Source organism: Ranitomeya imitator, chromosome 6 (genome assembly GCF_032444005.1).
Source record: "Ranitomeya imitator isolate aRanImi1 chromosome 6, aRanImi1.pri, whole genome shotgun sequence".
In the NCBI taxonomy this organism is placed as follows: Eukaryota; Metazoa; Chordata; class Amphibia; order Anura; family Dendrobatidae; genus Ranitomeya; species Ranitomeya imitator.
This window is the reverse complement of record NC_091287.1, coordinates 180,771,097-180,798,833: the sequence shown is the minus strand read 5'-3', so window position 1 is coordinate 180,798,833 and position 27,737 is coordinate 180,771,097. Positions and strand designations below refer to the sequence as shown.

At 43.0% G+C, this 27,737-nt stretch overlaps 1 protein-coding gene across 1 annotated transcript in view; it reads right to left on the bottom strand.

Moving 5' to 3' along the window:
- PKD1L1 (polycystin 1 like 1, transient receptor potential channel interacting) overlaps window positions 1–25,883 on the bottom strand; it is a 528,440-nt gene extending 502,557 nt beyond the window's left edge. The window contains exons 1-3 of the mRNA XM_069732261.1: window positions 25,637–25,883; window positions 7,590–7,758; window positions 3,492–3,731 (exon numbers count right to left, since the gene is read on the bottom strand). Coding sequence (XP_069588362.1) covers window positions 3,492–3,731; window positions 7,590–7,758; window positions 25,637–25,883 — 656 coding nt within the window. The remainder of the gene's footprint in view (window positions 1–3,491; window positions 3,732–7,589; window positions 7,759–25,636) is intronic.
- Between the last annotated feature and the right edge of the window lie 1,854 nt (window positions 25,884–27,737).

Below are 27,737 nucleotides of genomic sequence, written 5' to 3'. Positions count from 1 at the left end.
TACAATACCTAGTACACTGGCGTGGTTATGGGCCTGAGGAGAGGTCTTGGGTACCAGCCTCGGACATTCATGCGGACCGGCTGGTCAGTATGTTTCACCGCCGCCATCCGGACAAGCCGGGTCCTATAAGTTGTGAGGGCCCTGGGGTCCCTTGTAGAAGGCGGGGTACTGTCATGTCGGACGCTATTCACACTAGGGCTTCCAACAGACAGCGGTAATTCTGCATTCGTTCACTATGCGCTCAGTGGCGCCGGCTAGATTTTATCTAGGTTGTCCGGGGTTAATCTAGCTGGTACTCGGATTGGAGGCTGGGTCACGCCCACGCCTTTAAATAGTTCTTCTGAACTTTGGGCGTCGACGATTATAGCTTGTGTCTTGTACCTGTTGATCTCGGCTCGGAGTGGTGGTCTTGGAGTGGAAATATATCTGGTGGTGTATGATCCTATGTCATATTTCTCCTTCCTATTTGTGTTTTGTTTTGCCCTGTGCACATTATAGTGTTTTCCTGAGTGTGTTTGCGGCATGGTGCGTTTTTGGTTTTCCCTGTCTGTGCTCTCTGTAGGGGTTGGTGTGAGGAATTAGTACTGAAACAGGAGTCAAGGGCAGGCCTGGCGGCCCAGACAAGCACACCATCAGTGTAATCTCTGGGAGAGGGACAGACAGGGTTTCCCTAGTCTGAGGGATATCGCAGGCGCCCGGGTTATTAGCTTTAGCCTACCTAGGCTCCCCGTGACAGCTACTCCTGGATCTGAATTACGGTATTTGTGCCTGTGTATCTCAGATTACATCTGTTGCAAGCGTTTCATGACTATTTTCAGTGGTCACCTTGGGGTCATTGCCACACAGAATGAGCTTTATGTAGACTTTTGTGGTGGCCATCCATGGTTAATGGATGCCCACTGGGTACCACACGGAGCGTGCAGGAGACAGCGCTAAAGTTTAGCGCCGTCCCCTGCATCGTGCTGAAACCGCAATTCATATCTTCTGTGCAGCAGCGTTTGCTGCAGAGAAGATATGAATAATCCTTTTTTTTAAGTTTATCGCATATAAAATAAAGGTCCATGTCCCCACCCCCTGTGCCCCCCCGCTGTTCTGAAAATACTCACCCAGCTCCCTCGTTGGCTGCCGCTGTTTCCTCTTCTGGCCGCACCTTCTACTGTATGCGGTCACGTGGGGCCGCCGATTACAGTCATGAATATGCGGCTCCACCTCCCATAGGGGTGGAGCCGCATATTCATTACTGTAAATGAGCGGCCCCACGTGACCGCATACAGTAGAAGGTGCGGCCAGGACAGGAAGCAGCGACAGCCAACGAGGGAGCTGGGTGAGTATTTTCAGAACAGCGGGGGGGGGGGGCTGCACAGAAGATATGAATCGCGGTTTCAGCACGATGCAGGGGACAGCGCTAAACTTTAGCGCTGTCTCCTGCACGCTCCGTGTGGTACCCAGTGGGCACACGGGTGGCACATGTGTGCCGCCCGTGTGCCACACTGATGTGCCACATAAACGCAGGGGCACACGGACACGGATAATTCCGGTACCGATTTTTTCCGGTACCGGAATTATCTGGACGTGTGGGACTGCCCTTACAGAGTGAATCACACACAGGGGTGGAGATACGGTGAGCAGCCATCTCTCCCACTCTTCAGCTGCTCATAATCGACTTGTCATGACCGGTTAACCCCTTTAAGTCCTATAGCATTACTCCAGGTTTATCTGCCATCCACTAGGTGCCCTACAAACATCTTACAATATACAGTGGGGCAAAAAAGTATTTAGTCATTCAGCAATAGTGCAAGTTCCACCACTTAAAAAGATGAGAGGCATCTGTAATTTACATCATAGGTAGACCTCAACTATGGGAGACAAACTGAGAAAAAAAAATCCAGAAAATCACATTGTCTGTTTTTTTAACATTTTATTTGCATATTATAGTGGAAAATAAGTATTTGGTCAGAAACGAAATTTCATCTCAATACTTTGTAATATATCCTTTGTTGGCAATGACAGAGGTCAAACGTTTTCTGTAAGTCTTCACAAGGTTGCCACACACTGTTGTTGGTATGTTGGCCCATTCCTCCATGCAGATCTCCTCTAGAGCAGTGATGTTTTTGGCTTTTCGCTTGGCAACACGGACTTTCAACTCCCTCCAAAGGTTTTCTATAGGATTGAGATCTGGAGACTGGCTAGGCCACTACAGGACCTTGAAATGCTTCTTACGAAGCCACTCCTTCGTTGCCCTGGCGGTGTGCTTTGGATCATTGTCATGTTGAAAGACCCAGCCACGTTTCATCTTCAATGCCCTTGCTGATGGAAGGAGGTTTGCACTCAAAATCTCACGATACATGGCCCCATTCATTCTTTCATGTACCCGGATCAGTCGTCCTGGCCCCTTTGCAGAGAAACAGCCCCAAAGCATGATGTTTCCACCACCATGCTTTACAGTAGGTATGGTGTTTGATGGATGCAACTCAGTATTCTTTTTCCTCCAAACACGACAAGTTGTGTTTCTGACCAAACAGTTCCAGTTTGGTTTCATCAGACCATAGGACATTCTCCCAAAAGTCCTCTGGATCATCCAAATGCTCTCTAGCAAACTTCAGATGGGCCCGGACATGTACTGGCTTAAGCAGTGGGACACGTCTGGCACTGCAGCATCTGAGTCCATGGTGGCGTAGTGTGTTACTTATGGTAGGCCTTGTTACATTGGTCCCAGCTCTCTGCAGTTCATTCACTAGGTCCCCCCGCGTGGTTCTGGGATTTTTGCTCACCGTTCTTGTGATCATTCTGACCCCACGGGGTGGGATTTTGCGTGGAGCCCCAGATCGAGGGAGATTATCAGTGGTCTTGTATGTCTTCCATTTTCTAATTATTGCTCCCACTGTTGATTTCTCCACTCCAAGCTGGTTGGCTATTGCAGATTCAGTCTTCCCAGCCTGGTGCAGGGCTACAATTTTGTTTCTGGTGTCCTTTGACAGCTCTTTGGTCTTCACCATAGTGGAGTTTGGAGTCAGACTGTTTGAGGGTGTGCACAGGTGTCTTTTTATACTGATAACAAGTTTAAACAGGTGCCATTACTACAGGTAATGAGTGGAGGAAAGAGGAGACTCTTAAAGAAGAAGTTACAGGTCTGTGAGAGCCAGAAATCTTGATTGTTTGTTTCTGACCAAATACTTATTTTCCACCATAATATGCAAATAAAATGTTAAAAAAACAGACAATGTGATTTTCTGGATTTTTTTTTCTCAGTTTGTCTCCCATAGTTGAGGTCTACCTATGATGTAAATTACAGACGCCTCTCATCTTTTTAAGTGGTGGAACTTGCACTATTGCTGACTGACTAAATACTTTTTTGCCCCACTGTACATATATAAAAATACATACAGTCAGAGCACAACATGCTTTAAGCTACAATTTGGCAGTGATTCTAAAAACCGTGTTAGAACATTGATCCACATTTAACAAATAGAAGAAAACAAGCTTAAACTTACCTTGTGTATACATGTGTATCATTGTTATTTCCAAATCTCTCTATACCATCTCCAAAATTCCAAAAATAACTAACATTTGTGCCAGAATTTATTCTGCAGGTAAAACTCACACTGGAGTTTATCAGGACGGAGGAACTGGCAACAAGACGATTTGGAATCACTTTTCTCTGGACAAATATAGTATGTGTATCGGATGTAAAGGAGGCGAGTCGATTTGACACACTGACTGTAACATCATATCTGATTAAAGAAAAAAAGACTATTACATATTATCTACGATTAGCTCCAGAAATATTTGGACAGTGACCAATTTTTCAAAACTTGAGCTATACATGCCAATATTTAAAAAAAAAAAATGAAACAACTGAGATGCAATTGAAGTATAGACTTTCAGGTATAATTGAAGTGGTTGAACAAAAATATCTTGTGAATTTAAAACTATTTTTCTACATAGCCTCCCCATTTCAGGGGCTAAAAAGAAATTGAATAAATAAAATGTTAATTTTTAATACTTTGCCAAGTATCCATTCGCAGGCAATGACTGCCTGAAATCTGGCAGCCATTATGCTGGAGCATAGATGCCATGGTGGGCACCTGCCTGCCTGTTTTTTTTTTTTATTTATTCATTATGTGCTGGCATTCATCATGCAAACTAGGGGGCGTGTCAGTGAAGGATCAGTGGCCTGTCAGCAGTCTGCATTATGAATATCTAATCGGAGCACCACATGCACCAGCCGCACCTTAGGGCACGAGAATCCCATTAACACAAAACTGAAAATAAAGAATAAGAAACAACCACAAGGTGGATTTCATCAACTAAGGTATCATTTTATTCAGTATAATGTCGCCGACCGGACACTGTCTGTAGGTTACTGTGCACAATCCTTCTGACAAGTTCCCTTTAAACTAAAGAAATAAGTATTTTTTCAAATACATTGTTTTTTTCATATTTGTCTGTGAATGGTGCTGCAGCCGTCGCTGATAGCCGGAGACGTCATGCCAACTTCCGGACTCTGGAAGTTGAGGTTGCATCACCGAGACATGATTCAGTTTAATGTAGACTGCGGTCACTCCCCCTGATGGACTGGGCTGTGGACGGTGCGTCACCGCACGTTTCAGCCCAGTATCAAGCATGCTGTAGAAGATTTTCCTCTCTCCTTCTCAACTTTCATTGGCAGAACCCCATAAGGATGTGCTAATGCTCGTAAGGCTCTGAAAATCTGCACTTTAAATCCATATTTATTATATAACTGTATCTTGAATATTGAACAGCTGTAATTCCTAAACCCTTATTACAATTGGGATGAGAATCAATGACATCATTAAAGCTGAGAGTCTGCACTTTAATATTGATCATATAGCTCTGTCTTAAATATTAAATATGTTTGGGTAAACATCTAAAATGCCAGCACTTGTCACTGTCCAAATATTTCTGCACCCATCTGTATTTTGGAAAAATAATCAGCTTTGTAATATGTGTGTAAATGACATTCTTATTGATCAAAGATACTGATAATTGGTCAATTCCTTTGTCTAAAACAAACCGTTCAGGTGCAAGTGTCATTTTGATATTGCAGTTTAGAGCCTGGAATCTAATCAATGATTAGTAGCTACTAAATGTGTAACAATACCATTTTTCTGTAAGTGAGTTTTGACTCATCAAGGCCAATAAGGTCAACAATCAAGGGTCTTTGCTTATTGTGGCATCATAATGCCACATTCTCCATGTTTCATGGAGAAAGGACCGTGATGCATGCACCATACCCAGGTCTGTTAACTGAACAGCCTATATACAGTACAACTAGGAGGCTGTCAAGTTCATGTCATGAGACCCACAGCTAGTCCTAGCACCACAGTTCATTCTCGGATCAGCTGCTAACATGCTTGTTATAAGACAAACTTCAGTTCTACTGTCCTGTGTTAGTTACAAGTCTCACTCTGGTAACACTCCTTTTATTTAAAATAACCTGTAGAGGCAGAATCTAATACAGATCAGTGTTCGGCCCATAGTCCTCAACAGTTCATTTACATATTATAAAAACATGGATTTCTGTGGAATAAGACATTGGATTGCAGATATTAAGGTGTAATTTTATTCAGCTTCCTATGACCTACATGTAGCGATGAGTGAACGTGTTCGGATAACGTGTTATCCGAGCATGCTCAGGTGTTATCTGAGCATGATCGAGTGTTATCCGAGTATCTTGGGTGTGCTCGACTTATATGTTCGAGTCCCCATGGCTGAATGTTTCGTGGCTGTTAGATAGCCGCAACACATGCGGGGATTGCCTAACAAACAAGTAATCCTCGCATGTGTTGTGACTGTCTAATAGATCCGAATCATGCAGGCACGAGGACTTGAACCTATCATTCAATCACGCCCAAGACACTTGGATAAAATTCAATCACATTTGCTCATCACTACCTACATGCCCATATAGATGACTTAGGAGGTTGCTCTTACTGACAGATTTTCTTCAAGAGTTGTCCAAAGAAATTAAACTATTTGCAGGAAATGTGAGAAAATTAAAAACAATCATTACTTTGAGTAGTTAAATGAACATGTGAACAGAGTCAAATACCCATTCTATTTAGAACAGACAATATGAATAAACAAATGGAATTAGGATCCTCTGCATTTTTATATAAAATGGAGGTGCTTCTTTTATTTGTTTTCATTTGTTGTGAATTCTTAGAACAGAAGAAAAACTTCTGAATGCAGGACTTTTTCTTCTGTTCTGAAGAAATTATATCAAATGGAAAACGGATGGACTCCCTATAAATCAACAGGGCTCCTCTGTTTCCATTTTATAAAGCTATACACAGGAATCTAATTCCATTTGCCTGTTCTGAACAGAACAGACAAAGTAAATAGTTATTTGGTCATGTGAACAGAGCAGCACCATATCAATTCCTTAGGCTACGTTCACATTAGCGTTTTGCGTGTTTGCGTCGGGCGACGCAGCGGCGACGCATGCGTCATGCGCCCCTATATTTAACATGGGGGACCCATGGACATGCGTTGTGCTGCGTTGTGCGACGCATGCGTTTTTTTTGCCGCAAGCGTCGGGCGCGGAAAACGCAACAAGTTGCATTTTTCTTGCGTCCAAATTTCGGCAAAAAAGGACGCATGCGTCGCAAAACGCAGCGTTTTTGCGTGCGTTTTGGTGCATTTTTATTTGCGTTGTGCGTTGCGTAGCCTTACAGATTCTTTGCCGATGTTATTATCATTCCCGGCAGTTTTTATTTACTGGAGCACTGAAGAGCTATACGTCTATGTGATCACTGCAGGCATGGCTATGTACCATTAACATTAAACCCATTGCTTGGTTTCAGTGCTCATGTACAATTATAGTACTTTATCGCTACAGGAAAAACAAATACCCAATGTATCCTGGAATATTAAGAGATATGTAATAGTCAAGTAATGTTTTCTTCTTTAGTTTTTTTTTCTCTAACAGTTTTTAAGTCTAGTTAAATTACTTAGAAACTCAGACAATTCCTTTTTATTCCTAAAATAGTGCACGGTCATTGTATGTATTGTCCAGTGAGCATGTATGTAGGTTTGTTGGAAAAGATTCAGTATAACTTGCATTTTATTAATTGAAATTCTCTGTTTTATGCATAGCAGTCCAGTGGGCGGTCCTTCTCTGTGATTGACCGCTATTTAGCATGCACAGTCATACATAAAAAATTCTCGATCACTGAATAGGACCACCCACTGGTGCATACAAACACTTAAAATGTCAATTAATAAAATGCAAGTGTTTTGTATGCATATTAGTCCAGTGGGTGGTCCTATTCAGTGATCGAGAGTTTTTCATGTATGACTGTGCATGCTAAATAGCGGTCAATCACAGAGAAGGACCGCCCACTGGACTGCTATGCATAAAACAGAGAATTTCAATTAATAAAATGCAAGTTATACTGAATCTTTTCCAACAAACCTGCATACATTCTGCCCAGCTTTTCCAACTTCATGTTGTACCATGTTGTCCACAGATTTTACAAAATATCGGGTTCCCCTTACATAACAAGACTATGCTAGCAATACATAATATACTGTATATTCCAATGTGTTGCATGCCTGTTTGGTACCTGTTTGGTACGGTGAATCTTTTAACCAATCGTCTCCGGATTGTTTTTTCAGGTGACCTGTCTCCAAACTTCCAGATAAACTCCAAAGGTCCAGACTCATCAGTCACTGCAGTAAAGCTAATGTATGTGTCCGTTGAGAAAAAGGTCCCATTGGTATTAATATATATGGCTGAAAGAAAAAGAAAACTTGCAAAGATATTGCTCTTAAAAAAAAATATAGAATTGTCTTTCTTAAAATATGTAAATATCTACTGTAAAATATCACTGTGCATACCATTTATTTTTGCCACAATGTGCATATCTTGAAAATGAGACAGGAATACAGTATAAGGCTTGGGTCAGACCTAACGTATTTCTTACACAGAAACACAGAAACGTTCCTGAACAGTGATCCGTATTCAATGCGAGGATGCGATTTTTTTTTCTCCAAAAATTATCTGAGTGTCATCCGTATGGCATCTGTACGGCAAGACTTTCTCGCCGGCTTGCAAAATGGACATAGAATGGATCCATGGGCTCAAATATTCGTGAAAACATATATACTGTCTATATATACACAGTGTATACATTTAAAGATTTTCCGTATTTTCATGACTATAAAAATTGTAAATTCACACTGAAGGCATCAAAACTATGAAATAACATGTGGAATTATATACTTAACAATAAAGTGTGAAACAGAAAATGTCTTATTTTCTAGGTTCTTCAAAGTAGCCACCTTTTGCTTTGATGACTGCTTTGCACTCTCTTGGCATTCTCTTGATGAGCTTCAAGAGGTAGTCACCGGAAATGGTTTTCACTTCACAGGTGTGCCCTGTCAGGTTTAATAAGTGGGATTTCTTGCCTTATAAATGGGGTTGGGACCATCAGTTGTGTTGAGCAGAAGTCTGGTGGATACACAGCTGATAGTCCTTCTGAATAGACTGTTAGAATTTGTATTATAGCAACAAAAAAGCAGCTAAGTAAAGAAAAACGAGTGGTCATCATTACTTTAAGAAATGAAGGTCAGTCAGTCCAAAAAATGGGGAAAACTTTGAAAGAGTCCCCAAGTGCAGTTGAAAAACCATCAAGCGCTACAAAGAACCCGGCTCACATGAGGACCGCCTCAGGAAAGGAAGACCAAGAGTCACCTCTGCTTCTGAGGATAAGTTTATCCGAGTCACCAGCCTCAGAAATCGCAGGTTTACAGCAGCTCAGATTAGATACCAGGTCAATGCCACACACAGTTCTAGCAGCAGACACATCTCTACAACAACTGTTAAGAGAAGACTTTGTGCAGCAGGCCTTCATGGTAAAATAGCTGCTAGGGAACCACTGCTAAGGACAGGCAACAAGCAGAAGAGACTTGTTTAGGCTAAAGAACACAAGGAATGGACATTAAGCCAGTGGAAATCTGTGCTTTGGTCTGATGAGTCCAAATTTGAGATCTTTGGTTCCAACCACCGTGTCTTTGTGCGACGCAGAAAATGTAAACGGATGGACTCTACATGCCTGGTTCCCACCGTGAAGCATGGAGGAGGAGGAGGTGTGATGGTGTGGGGGTGCTTTGCTGGTGACACTGTTGGGGATTTATTCAAAATTGAAGGCATACTGAACCAACTTGGCTACCACAGCATCTTGCAGCGGCATGCTATTCCATCCGGTTTGCGTTTAGTTGGACCATCATTTATTTTTCAACAGGACAATGACCCCAAACACACCTCCAGGCTGTGTAAGGGCTATTTGACCGAGAAGGAGAGTGATGGGGTGCTATGCCAGATGACCTGATGGTTTGGGGTTAGCTGGACCGCAGAGTGAAGGCAAAAGGGCCAACAAGTGCTAAGCATCTCTCGGAACTCCTTCAAGATTGTTGGAAGACCATTTCCAGTGACTACCTCTTCAAGCTCATCAAGAGAATGCCAAGAGTGTGCAAAGCAGTCATCAAAGCAAAAGGTGGCTACTTTGAAGAACCTAGAATATAAGACATATTTTCAGTTGCTTCACACTTTTTTTGCTAAGTATATAATTCCACATGTGTTAATTCATAGTTTTGATGTCTTCAGTATGAATGTACAATTTTCATAGTTATGAAAATACAGAAAAATCTTTAAAAGAGAAGGTGAATCCAAACTTTTGGTCTGTACTATATATATATATATATATATGTGTATATATATATATATATATATATACACATACATACAATGCCTACAAGTAGTACAAGTAGTATTCAACCCCCTGCAGATTTAGCAGGTTTAATAAGATTCAAATAAGTTAGAGCCTTCAAACTTCAAACAAGAGCAGGATTTATTAACAGATGCATAAATCTTATAAACCAAAAAGTTTTGTTGCTCAGCTAAATTTTTATAAATTTTAAACATAAAAGTGTGGGTCAATTATTATTCAACCCCTAGGTTTAATATTTTGAGGAATAACCTTTGTTTGCAATTACAGCTAATAATCGTCTTTTATAAGACCTGATCAGGCCGGCACAGGTCTCTGGAGTTATCTTGGCCCACTCCTCCATGCAGATCTTCTCTAAGTTATCTAGGTTCTTTGGGTGTCTCATGTGGACTTTAATCTTGACCTCCTTCCACAAGTTTTCAATTGGGTTAAGGTCAGGAGACTGACTAGGCCACTGCAACACCTTGATTTTTTGCCTCTTGAACCAGGCCTTGGTTTTCTTGGCTGTGTGCTTTGGGTCGTTGTCTTGTTGGAAGATGAAATGACGACCCATCTTAAGATCCTTGATGGAAGAGCGGAGGTTCTTGGCCAAAATCTCCAGGTAGTCCGTGCTATCCATCTTCCCATGGATGCGGACCAGATGGCCAGGCCCCTTGGCTGAGAAACAGCCCCACAGCATGATGCTGCCACCACCATGCTTGACTGTAGGGATGGTATTCTTGGGGTCGTATGCAGTGCCATCCAGTCTCCAAACGTCACGTGTGTGGTTGGCACCAAAGATCTCGATCTTGGTCTCATCAGACCAGAGAACCTTGAACCAGTCAGTCTCAGAGTCCTCCAAGTGATCATGAGCAAACTGTAGACGAGCCTTGACATGATGCTTTGAAAGTAAAGGTACCTTACGGGCTTGTCTGGAACGGAGACCATTGCTGTGGAGTACGTTACTTATGGTATTGACTGAAACCAATGTCCCCACTGCCATGAGATCTTCCCGGAGCTCCTTCCTTGTTGTCCTTGGGTTAGCCTTGACTCTTCGGACAAGCCTGGCCTCGGCACGGGAGGAAACTTTCAAAGGCTGTCCAGGTCGTGGAAGGCTAACAGTAGTTCCATAAGCCTTCCACTTCCGGATGATGCTCCCAACAGTGGAGACAGGTAGGCCCAACTCTTTGGAAAGGGTTTTGTACCCCTTGCCAGCCTTGTGACCCTCCACGATCTTGTCTCTGATGGCCTTGGAATGCTCCTTTGTCTTTCCCATGTTGACCATGTATGAGTGCTGTTCACAAGTTTGGGGAGGGTCTTAAATAGTCAGAAAAGGCTGGAAAAAGAGATAATTAATCCAAACATGTGAAGCTCATTGTTCTTTGTTCCTGAACTACTTCTTAATACTTTAGGGGAACCAAACAGAATTCTGGTGGGTTGAGGGGTTGAATAATAAATGACCCTCTGAAAAGACTTTTCACAATTAAAAAAAAAAAATAAACTAAGAAATAATATTCTTTTTTGCTGCAGTGCATTTCACACTTCCAGGCTGATCTACAGTCCAAATGTCACAATGCCAAGGTAATTCCAAATGTGTAAACCTGCTAAATCTGCAGGGGGTTGAATACTACTTGTAGGCACTGTACATACAGGTTCTTGCGAAAGTATTCGGCCCCTAGAACTTTTCAACCTTTTCCCACATATCATGCTTCAAACAAAGATACCAAATGTAAATTTTTGGTGAAGAATCAACAAATGGCACACAATTGTGAAGTTGAACGAAATTTATTGGTTACTTTAAATTTTTTTGGAAATTCAAAAACTGAAAAGTGGGGCGTGCAACATTATTAGTGCATCAAACTCACTCCAGAAGTTCATTGTGGATCACTGAATGATCCAATCTATATGTATATAATTGTCTAAGGTCCACTTCCGTCTGTTTGTCTGTAACTTCCGTCTGTCTGTAACGGAAATCTCGCGTCGCTGATTGATTGGTTGCGGCCGGCCGGGCGCGACCAGCGATATTGGGGCGGGATTTAAACACCGCTTCACTTTTTACTATTGATGATTGATAATAATAAAAAAAAACATTATATTCTTACTTTCTGGCGCTTTTCCCGCTCCTCGCGACGCTCCGATCCCAAGATTGCATTGCGGCAATGACCTGTGCTATATACTACATGGGCTGTGTTATATGCTACGTGGGCTGTCAGACTCTTTCGCCCGGGGCCCTCAAAAACCTGGAGCTGGCCCTGGCTTCACTAATTGGTCGCGCCCGGCCGCGAACAATCAGCGACAGACACAGTCCGCCCGCGAATTTGCGCGTAATTTGAACCATGCTTCGCTGATTGGTTGCGCCCGGCCGGCCGAATCCTGTGTATTCATTGCATTATTCTGAAATCTACATAAATAAACTACATACATATTCTAGAATACTTGATGTGTTAGAATCGGGCCACCATCTAGTTTTGTCATAAATGCCTAATGATGATAAATATAATCCACCTGTGTGTAATCAAGTCTCCGTATAAATGCACCTGCTCCATGATAGTCTCAGGTTTCTGTTTGAAGCACAGAGAACATCATGAAGACTAAGGAAAACAACAGGCAGGTCCATGATATTGTTGTGGAGAAGTTTAAAGCCGCATTTGGATACAAAATTAATTTCCAAAACTTTAAACATCCCAAGGAGCACTGTGCAAGCGATCATATTGAAATGGAAGGAGCATCATACCACTTCAAATCTACCAAGACTCGGCCATCCCTCTAAACTTTCATCTCAAACAAGGAGAAGACTGATCAGAGATGCAGTCAAGTGGTCCATGATCACTCTGGATGAAATGCAGAGATCTACAGCTGAGGTGGGACAGTCTGTCCATAGGACAACAATCAGTCGTACACTGCACAAATCTGGCCTTTATGGCAGAGTGGCACGAAGAAAGCCATTTCTCAAAGATATCCATAAAAAGTGTTGTTTAAAGTTTGCAACAAGCCACCTGGGAGACACACCAAACATGTGGAAGAAGGTGCTCTGGTCAGATAAAACCAAAATCGAACTTTTTGGCAACAATGCCAAACGATATGTTTGGCGTAAAGGCAACACAGCTCATCACCCTGAACACACCATCCCCACCGTCAAACATGGTGGTGGTAGCATCATGGTTTGGGCCTGCTATTCTTCAGCAGGGACAGGGAAGATGGTTAAAATTGATGGGAAGATGGATGGAGCCAAATACTGGACCATTCTTGAAGAAAACCTGTTGGAGTCTGCAAAAGAACTGAGACTGGGATGGAGATTTAGTTAAGTAAATAAGGCAGCTGTTGTGAATTCTGTGGCCAAGCTCCCTCCTGTGGTCATGAGTGGTTCTGCGGCTGGTTCTGTCTATAAGCTTCCTTTGGTGGATGAGAGTGGTACTGCGGCTTATGAGTTTCCTTCCTCAGGTGATGAGGTTAGGTCGTTAGGTGCTGCTCTATTTAACTCCACCTGGTGCTTTGATCCTGGCCTCCAGTCAATGTTCTAGTATTGGTCTTGCTTCCTCCTGGATTGTTCCTGTGGCCTCTCTATCCTGCATAAGCTAAGTTCTGCTTGTGTTATTTTTTGTTTGCTATATTTTCTGTCCAGCTTGCTATTTTGGTTTTTCTTGCTTGCTGGAAGCTCTGAGACGCAGAGGGAGCACCTCCGTACCGTTAGTCGGTGCGGAGGGTCTTTTTGCCCCTCTGCGTGGTTGTTTGCAGGTTTTTGTGTTGACCGCAAAGCTATCTTTCCTATCCTCGGTCTATTCAGTAAGTCGGGCCTCACTTTGCTAAATCTATTTCATCTCTGTGTTTGTATTTCATCTTTACTCACAGTCATTATATGTGGGGGGCTGCCTTTTCCTTTGGGGAATTTCTCTGAGGCAAGGTAGGCTTTTTTTTTTCTATCTTCAGGGCTAGTTAGTTTCTCAGGCTGTGCCGAGTTGCATAGGGAGCGTTAGGCGCAATCCACGGCTACCTCTAGTGTGGTGTGTTAGGATTAGGGATTGCGGTCAGCAGAGTTCCCACGTCTCAGAGCTCGTCCTTTGTTTTTGGTAATTGTCAGGTCACTTTGTGTGCTCAGTACCTCTATGTCCATTGTGGTTCTGAATTACCTGTTCATAACAGGCAGCACACTGCAGCGCTAAAACATGCAAACTTGAAAAACGAAATTTGAACTGCATTACTGCACTAGAAATATGAAAAATGAGAGCTTTTAGCGCATAAAAATGGCCAATTTTATATGTACCTGGTAGCCTCTTTACGGCATCTCTCTTATACCAGGTCCTATGCTTTATGCGCTAAAAGCTCTCATTTTTCATATTTCTCGTGCAGTAATGCAGTTCAAATTTCGTTTTTCAAGTTTGCATGTTTTAGCGCTGCAGTGTGCTGCCTTATTTACTTAACTATATACGAGTTGGCGACTCTAGGTTCAGCACCTGTTCACACTGAGTCTATGTTTGGATGTGCAGGTCAGGTTTTTGAAATGGGACGGAGATTTGACTTCCAACAAGACAATGATCCCAAACATAAAGCAAAATCTACAATGGAGTGGTTCACAAATAAACGTATCTCGGTGTTAGAATGGCCAAGTCAAAGTCCAGACCTCAATCCAATCGAGAATCTGTGGAAAGAGCTGAAAACTGCTGTTCACAAACTATCTCCATCAAGCCTTAGTGAGCTCGAGCTGTTTGCCAAGGAAGAATGGGCAAGAATTTCAGTCTATCAATGTACAAAACTGATAGAGACATACCCCAAGCGACTTGCATCTGTAATCGCAGCAAAAGGTGGCGCAACAAAGTATTAAGTTAAAGGGGCCGAATAATATTGCACGCCCCACTTTTGAGTTTTTGAATTTCCACATAAATTTAAAATAACCAATAAATTTCGTTCAACTTCACAATTGTGTTCCACTTGTTGTTGATTCTTCATCAAAAATGTACATTTGGTATCTTTATGTTTGAAGCATGATATGTGGGAAAAGGTTGAAAAGTTCCAGGGGACTGAATACTTTTGCAAGGCACTGTATATGTCAGTGAGACAAACACACACACATATATATTTTTTTATATTTCATATAGAGCTAGATAGCAGAAAAGCCGGTAATTCAATTGCCGGCTTTTGCAATCTCCTTACCAAACCCGACAGGATATGAGACATGGTTTACATACAGTCATAGTCAACCTGAGCCCCCTGGTGGCATAAACTCATATGAACTCTAGCTTGAGAAAATATTCAGAAAAATTCCCACGCTAGAATTCATATGAGTTTATGCCACCAAGGGGCGCAGCTCCTATGATGGCACCGCAAGTCAACGAAGCTGCATTCCATTCATTCCCCTGTTTTTACAGCCAGGGGCGGCTGCATTAGCAGGCTCCTGGTTGTAAATTTATCTAACCCCTTCAGATAGATTTACATCGTGGGACATGACTGTACGGCGGACAGGAATTTGGAATTTAGGTTGTAAGTACTAACTTCTGTTTCTCTGCTTTGGCATGTTGTGTTACAGAAAAAAATAATTCATATCCCTATGTGGAAGAGCTCCATTCGGAGCAAATAACGTTCTCAATTTGCAGACATGATCAGTGGAGTTTTAACACGGCTAACTGAATACAGCCTTAAATGGGTTGTCCAGGCTTTCTTTATACTATGTATTTGAACGTAGACTGCAGTTTGTAATATACTCACTGCCAGCATTCTGCACCGTCGCCTAGATACCAAACATCGGTATGTGACCAGCCTCACTCCAAATTCTGGAGCAGCTGGTCACACTCCGACTAGTGTTTTCCTGCATAGAGTCTAGTTGTAACGTCACAACTAATGTCATGCCCAGTCTCCAGCACACCGTCCTCTCTCTATTTTTGTGAATGCTGCCTGGACTGAGCTGTCCAATTAGCTATAAGAAGGATGAACATTTCAAGCATATTCACAGAAAGCACTGTGAATATACAGAGACATGAGCTGTTTCTGCGCTGGTATCCCCTTCAGAGGATCTAGGACAGAGCCAGGAGCCACCCTCCCTATTATTGTCAGTGGTCTGCTGTGGGTGCTGCTATTTCCTGACAGCATAGGCCTGTTAAAAAAAAAAAAAAAAAACCGAAAAAAGGGGTAATGAAATATGTAAATCTTTATTAGGTAACAATTTACACAAAAAGTTTAAAAAGGCACAGTGAGCATACACTAGTGGCAGTACAAAACATCAGGAGGGCATGAGATAGATACAACGAATAGAGCTGCACAAATATGTAGAATAAATAGTTTATAGAGTAAAACGTGCATCAGACCATATTTGTAATACTGGGCTGCAGAGTATAATGACAAGTAAATATATATTAAAGAGGCAAAAACATGCACACACCTGTATTCATCTCCTCTTGCTGGAATGGTGGCAGGTCCCAACATGCATTTTGGCGTTTGTTTTCGTCAACCTCGACATTCAGTTTGTGTACTCCAACTCGTACCACATCTATATCTGAGCCTAGACTGGACCACGTGACTGACTCCCAATCATGTGCTTAGTCACGTAAGTGGGTGCTTACTCGCATCATCCGCCCCTAGATGACGCGGTGTGTGATGCGGCCTGCACAGTTAGTAATGGTCCCGTGCACCACACACAATCTGGGTCCAATTCATACGTGGCATACATCCATTGCTATAGGGTTATGTATATTGTGAGTCCTGCTGGTCTGACGCCACCTGCCCTGATAAACGCTAACGTCGAAACAAGAGTTGGGACCTGGTGCCATTCCAGCTGGAGGAGATGAATACAGGCATGTGCATGTTTTTGCCTCTTTAATATATATTTACCAGTCATTAAACTTTGCAGCCTCATATTACACTTCTGGTCTGATGGATGTTTTACTCTATCAGCTATTTATTCTATATACTTGAGCTGCTTTATTCATTGTATATACTTCTCCTCCTCCTGCTGTTTTGTGCTGCCGCTAGTGTATACTCACTGTACCTTTGTGGAACATTTTTGTCAACATTTGTTCCCAAATAAAGTTTTACATACAATGGGGGGAAAAAGCATTTACTCAGACAGCCACCAATTGTGCAAGTACTCCAACTTAAAAAGATGAGAGACACCTGTAATTGACATAATAGGTAGATCACAACTATGAGGCCGGCGTCACACTTGCGAGTTTTACGGACGTAAGAGCGCAGAATCTACGTCCGTAAAACTCGCAAAAAATACGGCACAATTATTCTCTATGCCCCTGCTCCTATTTGCCGTATTTTACTGATCAGTATTATACGGCTTTCTACGGCCATACAAAATCGCAGCATGCTGCGTTTGTCACCGTACTGCGCAAGAAATACGCCAATGAAAGTCTATGGAAGCGTGAAAAATACGGATTACACACGGACAAGCAGTGTGACTTGCGAGAAATACGCAGCGCTGTTAGAGAGAAAAGCCGGCAATTCAGTGCGGTGTACAGTAAAATCACACTGACAGCTTACAGTCCAATAGGTAGAATAAATGTGTACACATAGAATAGGTATATATATATATATATGTCAGTGAGACACATATATGTATATATATTAATATTTATTCCAGCGCTATACAGCTTGAAAGCCGGTAATTCAATTACCGACTTTTTCTTTCTCCTTCCTAAAACCCGACATGATTTGAGACATGGTTTACATACAGTAAACCATGTCTTCTCTCCATTTTTTTTGCAGATTCCACACTACTAATGTCAGTAGTGTGTATCTGCAAAATTTGGCCGTTCTAGCTCTTAAAATAAAGGGTTAAATGGCGGAAAAAATTGGCGTGGGCTCCCGCGCAATTTTCTCCGCCAGAGTAGTAAAGCCAGTGACTGAGGGCAGATATTAATAGCCTGGAGAGGGTCCACGGTTATTGGCCCCCCCCTGGCTAAAAATATCTGCCCCCAGCCACCCCAGAAAAGGCACATCTGGAAGATGCGCCTATTCTGGCACTTGGCCACTCTCTTCCCATTCCCGTGTAGCGGTGGGATATGGGGTAATGAAGGGTTAATGCCACCTTGCTATTGTAAGGTGACATTAAGCCTAATTAATAATGGAGAGGCGTCAATTATGACACCTATCCATTATTAATCCAATTGTAGTGAAGGGTTAAATAAAACACAAACACATTATTTAAAATTATTTTAATGAAATAAAAACAATGGTTGTTGCAGTATTTTATTCAACGCCCAATCCAGTCACTGAAGACCCTCGTTCTGTGAGTAAAAAAACATAATAAACCAACAATATACTTACCCTCCACAGATCTGTAACGTCCAACGATGTAAATCCTTCTGAAGGGGTTAAAACATTTTGCAGCAAGGAGCTGTGCTAATGCAGGCTGCTCCTCGCTGCAAAACCCCAGGGAATGAGGCTAAAAATAGATCAATGATCTATATTTAGCTTCATTTGCGGTGAGGCGCCCTCTGCTGGCTGTTCATAGATCGTGGGAAGTTACCTAGAAAGCTCCCTGGCTTTCTAGATAATTTCCCACGATCTATGAACAGCCAGCAGAGGGCGCCTCACCGCAAATGAAGCTAAATATAGATCATTGATCTATTTTTAGCCTCATTCCCTGGGGTTTTGCAGCGAGGAGCAGCCTGCATTAGCACAGCTCCTTGCTGCAAAATGTTTTAACCCCTTCAGAAGGATTTACATCGTTGGACGTTACAGATCTGCGGAGGGTAAGTATATTGTTGGTTTATTATGTTTTTTTACTCACAGAACGAGGGTCTTCAGTGACTGGATTGGGCGTTGAATAAAATACTGCAACAACCATTGTTTTTATTTCATTAAAATAATTTTAAATAATGTGTTTGTGTTTTATTTAACCCTTCACTACAATTGGATTAATAATGGATAGGTGTCATAATTGACGCCTCTCCATTATTAATTAGGCTTAATGTCACCTTACAATAGCAAGGTGGCATTAACCCTTCATTACCCCATATCCCACCGCTACACGGGAATGGGAAGAGAGTGGCCAAGTGCCAGAATAGGCGCATCTTCCAGATGTGCCTTTTCTGGGGTGGCTGGGGGCAGATATTTTTAGCCAGGGGGGGGCCAATAACCGTGGACCCTCTCCAGGCTATTAATATCTGCCCTCAGTCACTGGCTTTACTACTCTGGCGGAGAAAATTGCGCGGGAGCCCACGCCAATTTTTTCCGCCATTTAACCCTTTATTTTAAGAGCTAGAACGGCCAAATTTTGCAGATACACACTACTGACATTAGTAGTGTGGAATCTGCAAAAAAAATGGAGAGAAGACATGGTTTACTGTATGTAAACCATGTCTCAAATCATGTCGGGTTTTAGGAAGGAGAAAAAAAAAGCCGGTAATTGAATTACCGGCTTTCAAGCTGTATAGCGCTGGAATAAATATTAATATATATACATATATGTGTCTCACTGACATATATACAGTGGGGCAAAAAAGTATTTAGTCAGTCAGCAATAGTGCAAGTTCCACCACTTAAAAAGATGAGAGGCGTCTGTAATTTACATCATAGGTAGACCTCAACTATGGGAGACAAACTGAGAAAAAAAAATCCAGAAAATCACATTGTCTGTTTTTTTAACATTTTATTTGCATATTATGGTGGAAAATAAGTATTTGGTCAGAAACAAAATTTCATCTCAATACTTTGTAATATATCCTTTGTTGGCAATGACAGAGGTCAAACGTTTTCTGTAAGTCTTCACAAGGTTGCCACACACTGTTGTTGGTATGTTGGCCCATTCCTCCATGCAGATCTCCTCTAGAGCAGTGATGTTTTTGGCTTTTCGCTTGGCAACACGGACTTTCAACTCCCTCCAAAGGTTTTCTATAGGGTTGAGATCTGGAGACTGGCTAGGCCACTCCAGGACCTTGAAATGCTTCTTACGAAGCCACTCCTTCGTTGCCCTGGCGGTGTGCTTTGGATCATTGTCATGTTGAAAGACCCAGCCACGTTTCATCTTCAATGCCCTTGCTGATGGAAGGAGGTTTGCACTCAAAATCTCACGATACATGGCCCCATTCATTCTTTCATGTACCCGGATCAGTCGTCCTGGCCCCTTTGCAGAGAAACAGCCCCAATCATGATGTTTCCACCACCATGCTTTACAGTAGGTATGGTGTTTGATGGATGCAACTCAGTATTCTTTTTCCTCCAAACACAACAAATTGTGTTTCTACCAAACAGTTCCAGTTTGGTTTCATCAGACCATAGGACATTCTCCCAAAACTCCTCTGGTTCATCCAAATGCTCTCTAGCAAACTTCAGACGGGCCCGGACATGTACTGGCTTAAGCAGTGGGACACGTCTGGCACTGCATGATCTGAGTCCATGGTGGCGTAGTGTGTTACTTATGGTAGGCCTTGTTACATTGGTCCCAGCTCTCTGCAGTTCATTCACTAGGTCCCCCCGCGTGGTTCTGGGATTTTTGCTCACCGTTCTTGTGATCATTCTGACCCCACGGGGTGGGATTTTGCGTGGAGCCCCAGATCGAGGGAGATTATCAGTGGTCTTGTATGTCTTCCATTTTCTAATTATTGCTCCCACTGTTGATTTCTTCACTCCAAGCTGGTTGGCTATTGCAGATTCAGTCTTCCCAGCCTGGTGCAGGGCTACAATTTTGTTTCTGGTGTCCTTTGACAGCTCTTTGGTCTTCACCATAGTGGAGTTTGGAGTCAGACTGTTTGAGGGTGTGCACAGGTGTCTTTTTATACTGATAACAAGTTTAAACAGGTGCCATTACTACAGGTAATGAGTGGAGGAAAGAGGAGACTCTTAAAGAAGAAGTTACAGGTCTGTGAGAGCCAGAAATCTTGATTGTTTGTTTCTGATCAAATACTTATTTTCCACCATAATATGCAAAAAAAAATGATAAAAAAAACACAATGTGATTTTCTAGATTTTTTTTTCTCAGTTTGTCTCCCATAGTTGAGGTCTACCTATGATGTAAATTACAGACGCCTCTCATCTTTTTAAGTGGTGGAACTTGCACTATTGCCGACTGACTAAATACTTTTTTGCCCCACTGTATATACAGGTCCTTCTCAAAAAATTAGCATATAGTGTTAAATTTCATTATTTACCATAATGTAATGATTACAATTAAACTTTCATATATTATAGATTCATTATCCACCAACTGAAATTTGTCAGGTCTTTTATTGTTTTAATACTGATGATTTTGGCATACAACTCCTGATAACCCAAAAAACCTGTCTCAATAAATTAGCATATTTCACCCATCCAATCAAATAAAAGTGTTTTTTAATAACAAACAAAAAAAACAACAAATAATAATGTTCAGTTATGCACTCAATACTTGGTCGGGAATCCTTTGGCAGAAATGACGGCTTCAATGCGGTATGGCATGGAGGCAATCAGCCTGTGACACTGCTGAGATGTTATGGAGGCCCAGGATGCTTCAATAGCGGCCTTAAGCTCATCCAGAGTGTTGGGTCTTGCGTCTCTCAACTTTCTCTTCACAATATCCCACAGATTCTCTATGGGGTTCAGGTCAGGAGAGTTGGCAGGCCAATTGAGCACAGTAATACCATGGTCAGTAAACAATTTACCAGTGGTTTTGGCACTGTGAGCAGGTGCCAGGTCGTGCTGAAAAATGAAATCTTCATCTCCATAAAGCATTTCAGCCGATGGAAGCATGAAGTGCTCCAAAATCTCCTGATAGCTAGCTGCATTGACCCTGCCCTTGATGAAACACAGTGGACCAACACCAGCAGCTGACATGGCACTCCACACCATCACTGACTGTGGGTACTTGACACTGGACTTCAGGCATTTTGGCATTTCCTTCTCCCCAGTCTTCCTCCAGACTCTGGCACCTTGATTTCCGAATGACATGCAAAATTTGCTTTCATCAGAAAAAAGTACTTGGGACCACTTAGCAACAGTCCAGTGCTGCTTCTCTGTAGCTCAAAAGTGGCTTTACCTGGGGAATGCGGCACCTGTAGCCCATTTCCTGCACACGCCTGTGCACGGTGGCTCTGGATGTTTCCACACCAGACTCAGTCCACTGCTTCCTCAGGTTCCCCAAGGTCTGGAATCGGTCCTTCTCCACAATCTTCCTCAGGGTCCGGTCTCCTCTTCTCGTTGTACAGCGTTTTCTGCCACATTGTTTCCTTCCAACAGACTTACCATTGAGGTGCCTTGATACAGCACTCTGGGAACAGCCTATTTGTTGAGAAATTTCTTTCTGGGTCTTACCCTCTTGCTTGAGGGTGTCAATGATGGCCTTCTTGACATCTGTCAGGTCGCTAGTCTTACCCATGATGGGGGTTTTGAGTAATGAACCAGGCAGGGAGTTTATAAAAGCCTCAGGTATCTTTTGCATGTGTTTAGAGTTAATTAGTTGATTCAGAAGATTAGGGTAATAGGTCGTTTAGAGAACCTTTTCTTGATATGCTAATTTATTGAGACAGGTTTTTTGGGTTATCAGGAGTTGTATGCCAAAATCATCAGTATTAAAACAATAAAAGACCTGACAAATTTCAGTTGGTGGATAATGAATCTATAATATATGAAAGTTTAATTGTAATCATTACATTATGGTAAATAATGAAATTTAACACTATATGCTAATTTTTTGAGAAGGACCTGTATATATACCTATTCTGTGTGTACACATTTATTCTACCTATTCTACTGTAAGCTGTCAGTGTGATTTTACTGTACACCGCACTGAATTACCGGCTTTTCTCTCTAATATATGTGTCTACTGACATATATATATATATATATATATATATATATATATATATATATATATATATAAATAGACAGTATATATATATTTTCTTTTCTTTTTGGGACACATGGATCACTTCTATAGCGGTATGTTGGTTTTGCTAGCCTGCGAGAAAACCACGCAGTACGGATGCCATACGGATTACATACGGAGGATGCCATGCGCAAAAAACGCTGACACACCCTGCCTACGGAGGAGCTACGGACCACTTTTTTCGGGACTTTTCAGCGTATTACGGCCGTAATATACGGACCGTATTGTTTTACGCTGTGTGTGACGCCGGCCTGAGAGTCAAAATGAGAAAACAAATCCAGAAAATCACTTTGTCTGATTTGGCAAAATTTATTAAGCCAATTATGGTGGAAAATAAGTATTTGGTCATTAACAAAAGTTAATCTCAATATTTTGTTATATATCCTTTGTTGGCAAAGACAGAGATCAAACGATTCTGTAAGTCTTCACAAGGTTGGCACACACTGTTGTTGGTATGTTGGCCCATTCCTCCATGCAGTGCTCATAATATGTGCAGTTTTTAGCTGACAACTGCCTCTACCCACAGCCTACAGCGGAGCAAAGCAGACTGCTGCTTGTAGGAGAGAAGACTCCTGTCTGCTGGGCCACAGATTTGTGCTTACAAAAGGATGGGAAAGCCCCCAATCTGACACCATTGCTCATCACCAAAGTTTGTACTCTCTCCCACCCCTTTTGCCTTTGCAGCACAGTTAGTAGCTGGCACACAGCTAGTGGTTGGCACACAGGAAGAAGAGGACAATTTGCTGTGCATATACTTGTACATAGATATTTTAGTGAGGGTTTAGTGCTCCCCAAATAGCTTTACTACACTGGTTCAATGCTTGACCGAAACTGTAAGGCTATGTTCACACATTGCATTTTTTGATGCAGTCAAAACATTCTCTCTTGGCAGTAAGAAACTTGCTGCAAAAAGAGCAGGTTTTGCTTAGTTTTTGTTGCATTTTTGGTCCCTTTTTTTCCTATGGTGATGGTCTCCACCCTGGTACATATGTCCCCAACCTGGTTTACATGGTCCCCAATTCTAGTGTATGTGTCCCCGTTCTGCCCCTAATGCATAATTAAAACAAAAACATTCTACTCACCTTTCCTCTGCTCCCATGTCACCCAGTGTCTTTTGTAGTCACCGCACAGCCCGGCAACTTACATAGGAGTGTGTGCCATTGTCATGCGCCACTCCCTGTGGCTGCACCTCCGACGTCAGCTCACAACCACTGCGCTGGCAGCATGTTTCGCAGTGCAGGGACCCGATAGGTCTCTGCAACACGATGTAAGTCATACTTAAGGAGAATAGCTAATTTGCAATATAATGGCTAATTTGCAGGTATGCAATGATTGTTTACTAAACTGTTTTTAATAAACTTGTGGGTAATTTTCTGTGTGGGCAATTTTCACCAACATTCTTCTGGGCTGCAGAGGATCTCACCTATAATTCTATATTTTCTCTGTCCTGCAGAGCATTCACCTATAGCTATGTATTATTATTCTGCCCTGCAGAGCATCTCACCTATAATTCTATATTATTCTTCTGCCCTGCAGAACATCCGCCCCCTGACAGACGACGCGAAACGCGCGTTGGGGCTACGGTATGGATCCTCTTTGATGCCAGTACATGGGTAAGAACCCAGGGTGGGAATGATTGTTTACCTTTGACCTTTGGAGCCTGTGTACTGGGCCAAGTGATCTTCTCATACGGATTGATTATACCCCCGGTTCTCTGTCTGCCTATATTTGCACTATGCACTTTATTTTGTCTACGGCATCAGGTGTGACCCACACTGTGTTTGGTCTGTGCTACTCGGTTTTTTCCCTGACTGAAATAGTTTCTATTTTTTGTATGAACTAACATATATATTGATGTTTTGTGAATTGTGACAATAAAATTGTAACTTGTTTAATTATAGACATGTACTCCATTGTTTTTTCTATGGATCTAGCTTGTGGGAGTGTCCTATGTGTATTTTCTAGATAACTTCTCCCTTGAAGGCTCACCCACTGGGTTGTGAGCATGTTGGAGAAAATCAGACACTTATCTTTCATTTTGGGCTTGTTTTATTAACCTATAGATCTATGCTATTCTCTGTCCTGGAGAGCATCTCACCTATAACTCTCTACTGTTTTCCTGTAAGTATTCATGCCTGTGGGCATTTTTCACTATCACATGAACATCCTCACCTTGCTCCTCAAATATTATACTGTAGATCTGAAACTTTGTGATGCTGCAATTGGCAATTTTCTGTGTGGCCAATTTTCCAGTGGGCAATTTTCTGGTCACCGATGTCAATTACAGGCCTCTCTCATCTTTTTTAGTGTGAGAACATGCACAATTGGTCGCTGACTATATACTACTTTTCCCCACTGTACACAAGAATCTTATTCCATTCTAGAGGTAATCACTCCCTTTTCTCATCCCTCCAACCTTCTGTATATCTTAATGTTTGCATCAAGCCATCCCGCTGTACCAACTCTGCCGGCATCACTGCATGGCCTCCCATCCCTCACACACCATCTCTGTCTGCTGCTGGCTCCATGTTCTGTGCTTCTGCTCTCTGCATGCTTCCTGGCAGTGTGCATAGGGGCGGCGCCAGAACTCTCTGGTTCTTATGGAATCAGGTTGCACCTGTCTAATCTGTTTCTGACCAATTATCCAGAGGCCTTCAGTATTTGGGGCAGCTCCACCCTGTGGACTGGGCCTGTGCAATGTGCTATCTCAGTTAGAGTTTTGCTTCTGAGCTGCCAGGCCTTGCTCTGTGTTCCTCCTTCTCTGGAGGCTCTACTCCTAGCTTTGCTTTGCTATTCTCTGTATGCCCTCCACGAGGCTGTATATCCTGGTCTCAGTGTCTTTGTGCCTGTGTCTTGCCTTGTACTTGTCTGTCTGCCCTCCAGAATATCCTGGTCCCTGTGTCTTTGTTCCAGTACCTTGTCTCATTCAATTACCTTGTCTGAACTATGTCCTACCACTGTCTCCTTGTCTGTACTACTTTCCCTACTGTGTCCTTACTTGTGTTCACTCTGAACCACTTTACTACCTCTGCTCTGCCTTCCTGCGATTCTGCTCTGTTCCACTCTGCTACTGCAGAATCTCTTGCTGCAGTTCCTCTCCGCATACCTTGCGGTATCGCTCTGCTCTTGCTGCAGAATCTCTTGCTGCAGCTCCTCTCCGCATACCTTGCGCTTTCGCTCTGCTCTTGCTGCTGCAGAATCTCTTGCTGCAGCTCCTCTCCAAATACCTTGCGATTTCGCTCGCTCTGCTCCTGCTGCTGCAGAAACTCTTGCTGCAGCTCCTCTCCGCATACCTTGCGGTTTCGCTCTGCTCTTGCTACTGCAGAATCTCTTGCTGCAGCTCCTCTCCGCATACCTTGCGGTTCACCCTCTGTGGGAACAGGTCCCAATCTGTTCCTTCCTGCTTGCTTTCGTACCTGCACCTCTTGTGTGAACAGGTCCAAACCTGTCCTGTCATACTCCACTCTTTCCGGTCTATTCCAGTACTAGCATCTGCTGTGTGAACAGGTCTCTACCTGTTCCTTCATACACCGTGCTGCCAGCCCTGTGTCTCAGTCGTGCCTGCCAGCCCGAGTCTCAGCAGTGCAAGCCTACTCGTCCGAGTTTCAGCTGTGCTCATCTGCCAGTTGTGCCTGATGCCCGCACCTGTTCTAGTGTTCCTGTTGTCCAAGTGGGATCAGCAGCCACAGCCAGACACCGCCCTGGAGTGGCACCTGGCAGCTGCCTGCTGCACAAGTCTGACCTCACCATCAGAGGCTCCAGAGAACACCAAGGCAGCTGTCCTAGTCACACCCCTTCCAGGATAGTCTGGTTTGTGGCACAGTGGGGCCACAACTCCTTGGCTCACACCCACCAGTCTAGGCGTAAGCGGGACACCTGCTGTTATGAAAGGCAATTCAGTACCACAATGGACATAGCGGTCAGAGCACATACAGTGATCTGACAATAACCCAAAATCATAGAACGAGCTCTGAGACGTGGGAACTCTGCAGACCGCAATCCCTAATCCTCTCCAAACAACACTAGAGGCAGCCGTGGATTGCGCCTAACTCTGCCTATGCAACTCGGCACAGCCTGAGAAACTAACTAGCCTGAAGATAGAAAGTAAGCCTACCTTGCCTCAGAGAAATACCCCAAAGGAAAAGGCAGCCCCCCACATATAATGACTGTGAGTTAAGATGAAAAGACAAACGTAGAGATGAAATAGATTCAGCAAAGTGAGGCCCGACTTTCTTAACAGAGCGAGGATAGAAAAGGCAACTTTGCGGTCTACACAAAACCCTAAAGAAAACCACGCAAAGGGGGCAAAAAGACCCTCCGTACCGAACTAACGGCACGGAGGTACACCCTTTGCGTCCCAGAGCTTCCAGCAACAAATTAGACAAGCTGGACAGAAAAAATAGCAAACAAATAGCAAAGAAGAACTTAGCTATGCAGAGCAGCAGGCCACAGGAATGATCCAGGGAAAAGCAAGTCCAACACTGGAACATTGACAGGAAGCCAGGATCAAAGCATTAGGTGGAGTTAAGTAGAGAAGCACCTAACGACCTCACCAGATCACCTGAGGGAGGAAACTCAGAAGCCGCAGTACCACTTCCCTCCACCAACAGAAGCTCACAGAGAGAATCAGCCGAAGTACCACTTGTGACCACAGGAGGGAGCTCTGCCACAGAATTCACAACAGTACCCCCCCCTTGAGGAGGGGTCACCGAACCCTCACCAGAGCCCCCAGGCCGACCAGGATGAGCCACATGAAAGGCACGAACAAGATCGGGAGCATGGACATCAGAGGCAAAAACCCAGGAATTATCTTCCTGAGCATAACCCTTCCATTTAACCAGATACTGGAGTTTCCGTCTAGAGACACGAGAATCCAAAATCTTCTCCACAATATACTCCAATTCCCCCTCCACCAAAACCGGGGCAGGAGGATCAACAGATGGAACCATAGGTGCCACGTATCTCTGCAACAATGACCTATGGAATACATTATGTATGGAAAAAGAATCTGGAAGGGTCAAACGAAAAGACACAGGATTAAGAACCTCAGAAATCCTATACGGACCAATGAAACGAGGTTTAAACTTAGGAGAGGAAACCTTCATAGGAATATGACGAGAAGATAACCAAACCAGATCCCCAACACGAAGTCGGGGACCCACACGGCGTCTGCGATTAGCGAAACGTTGAGCCTTCTCCTGGGACAA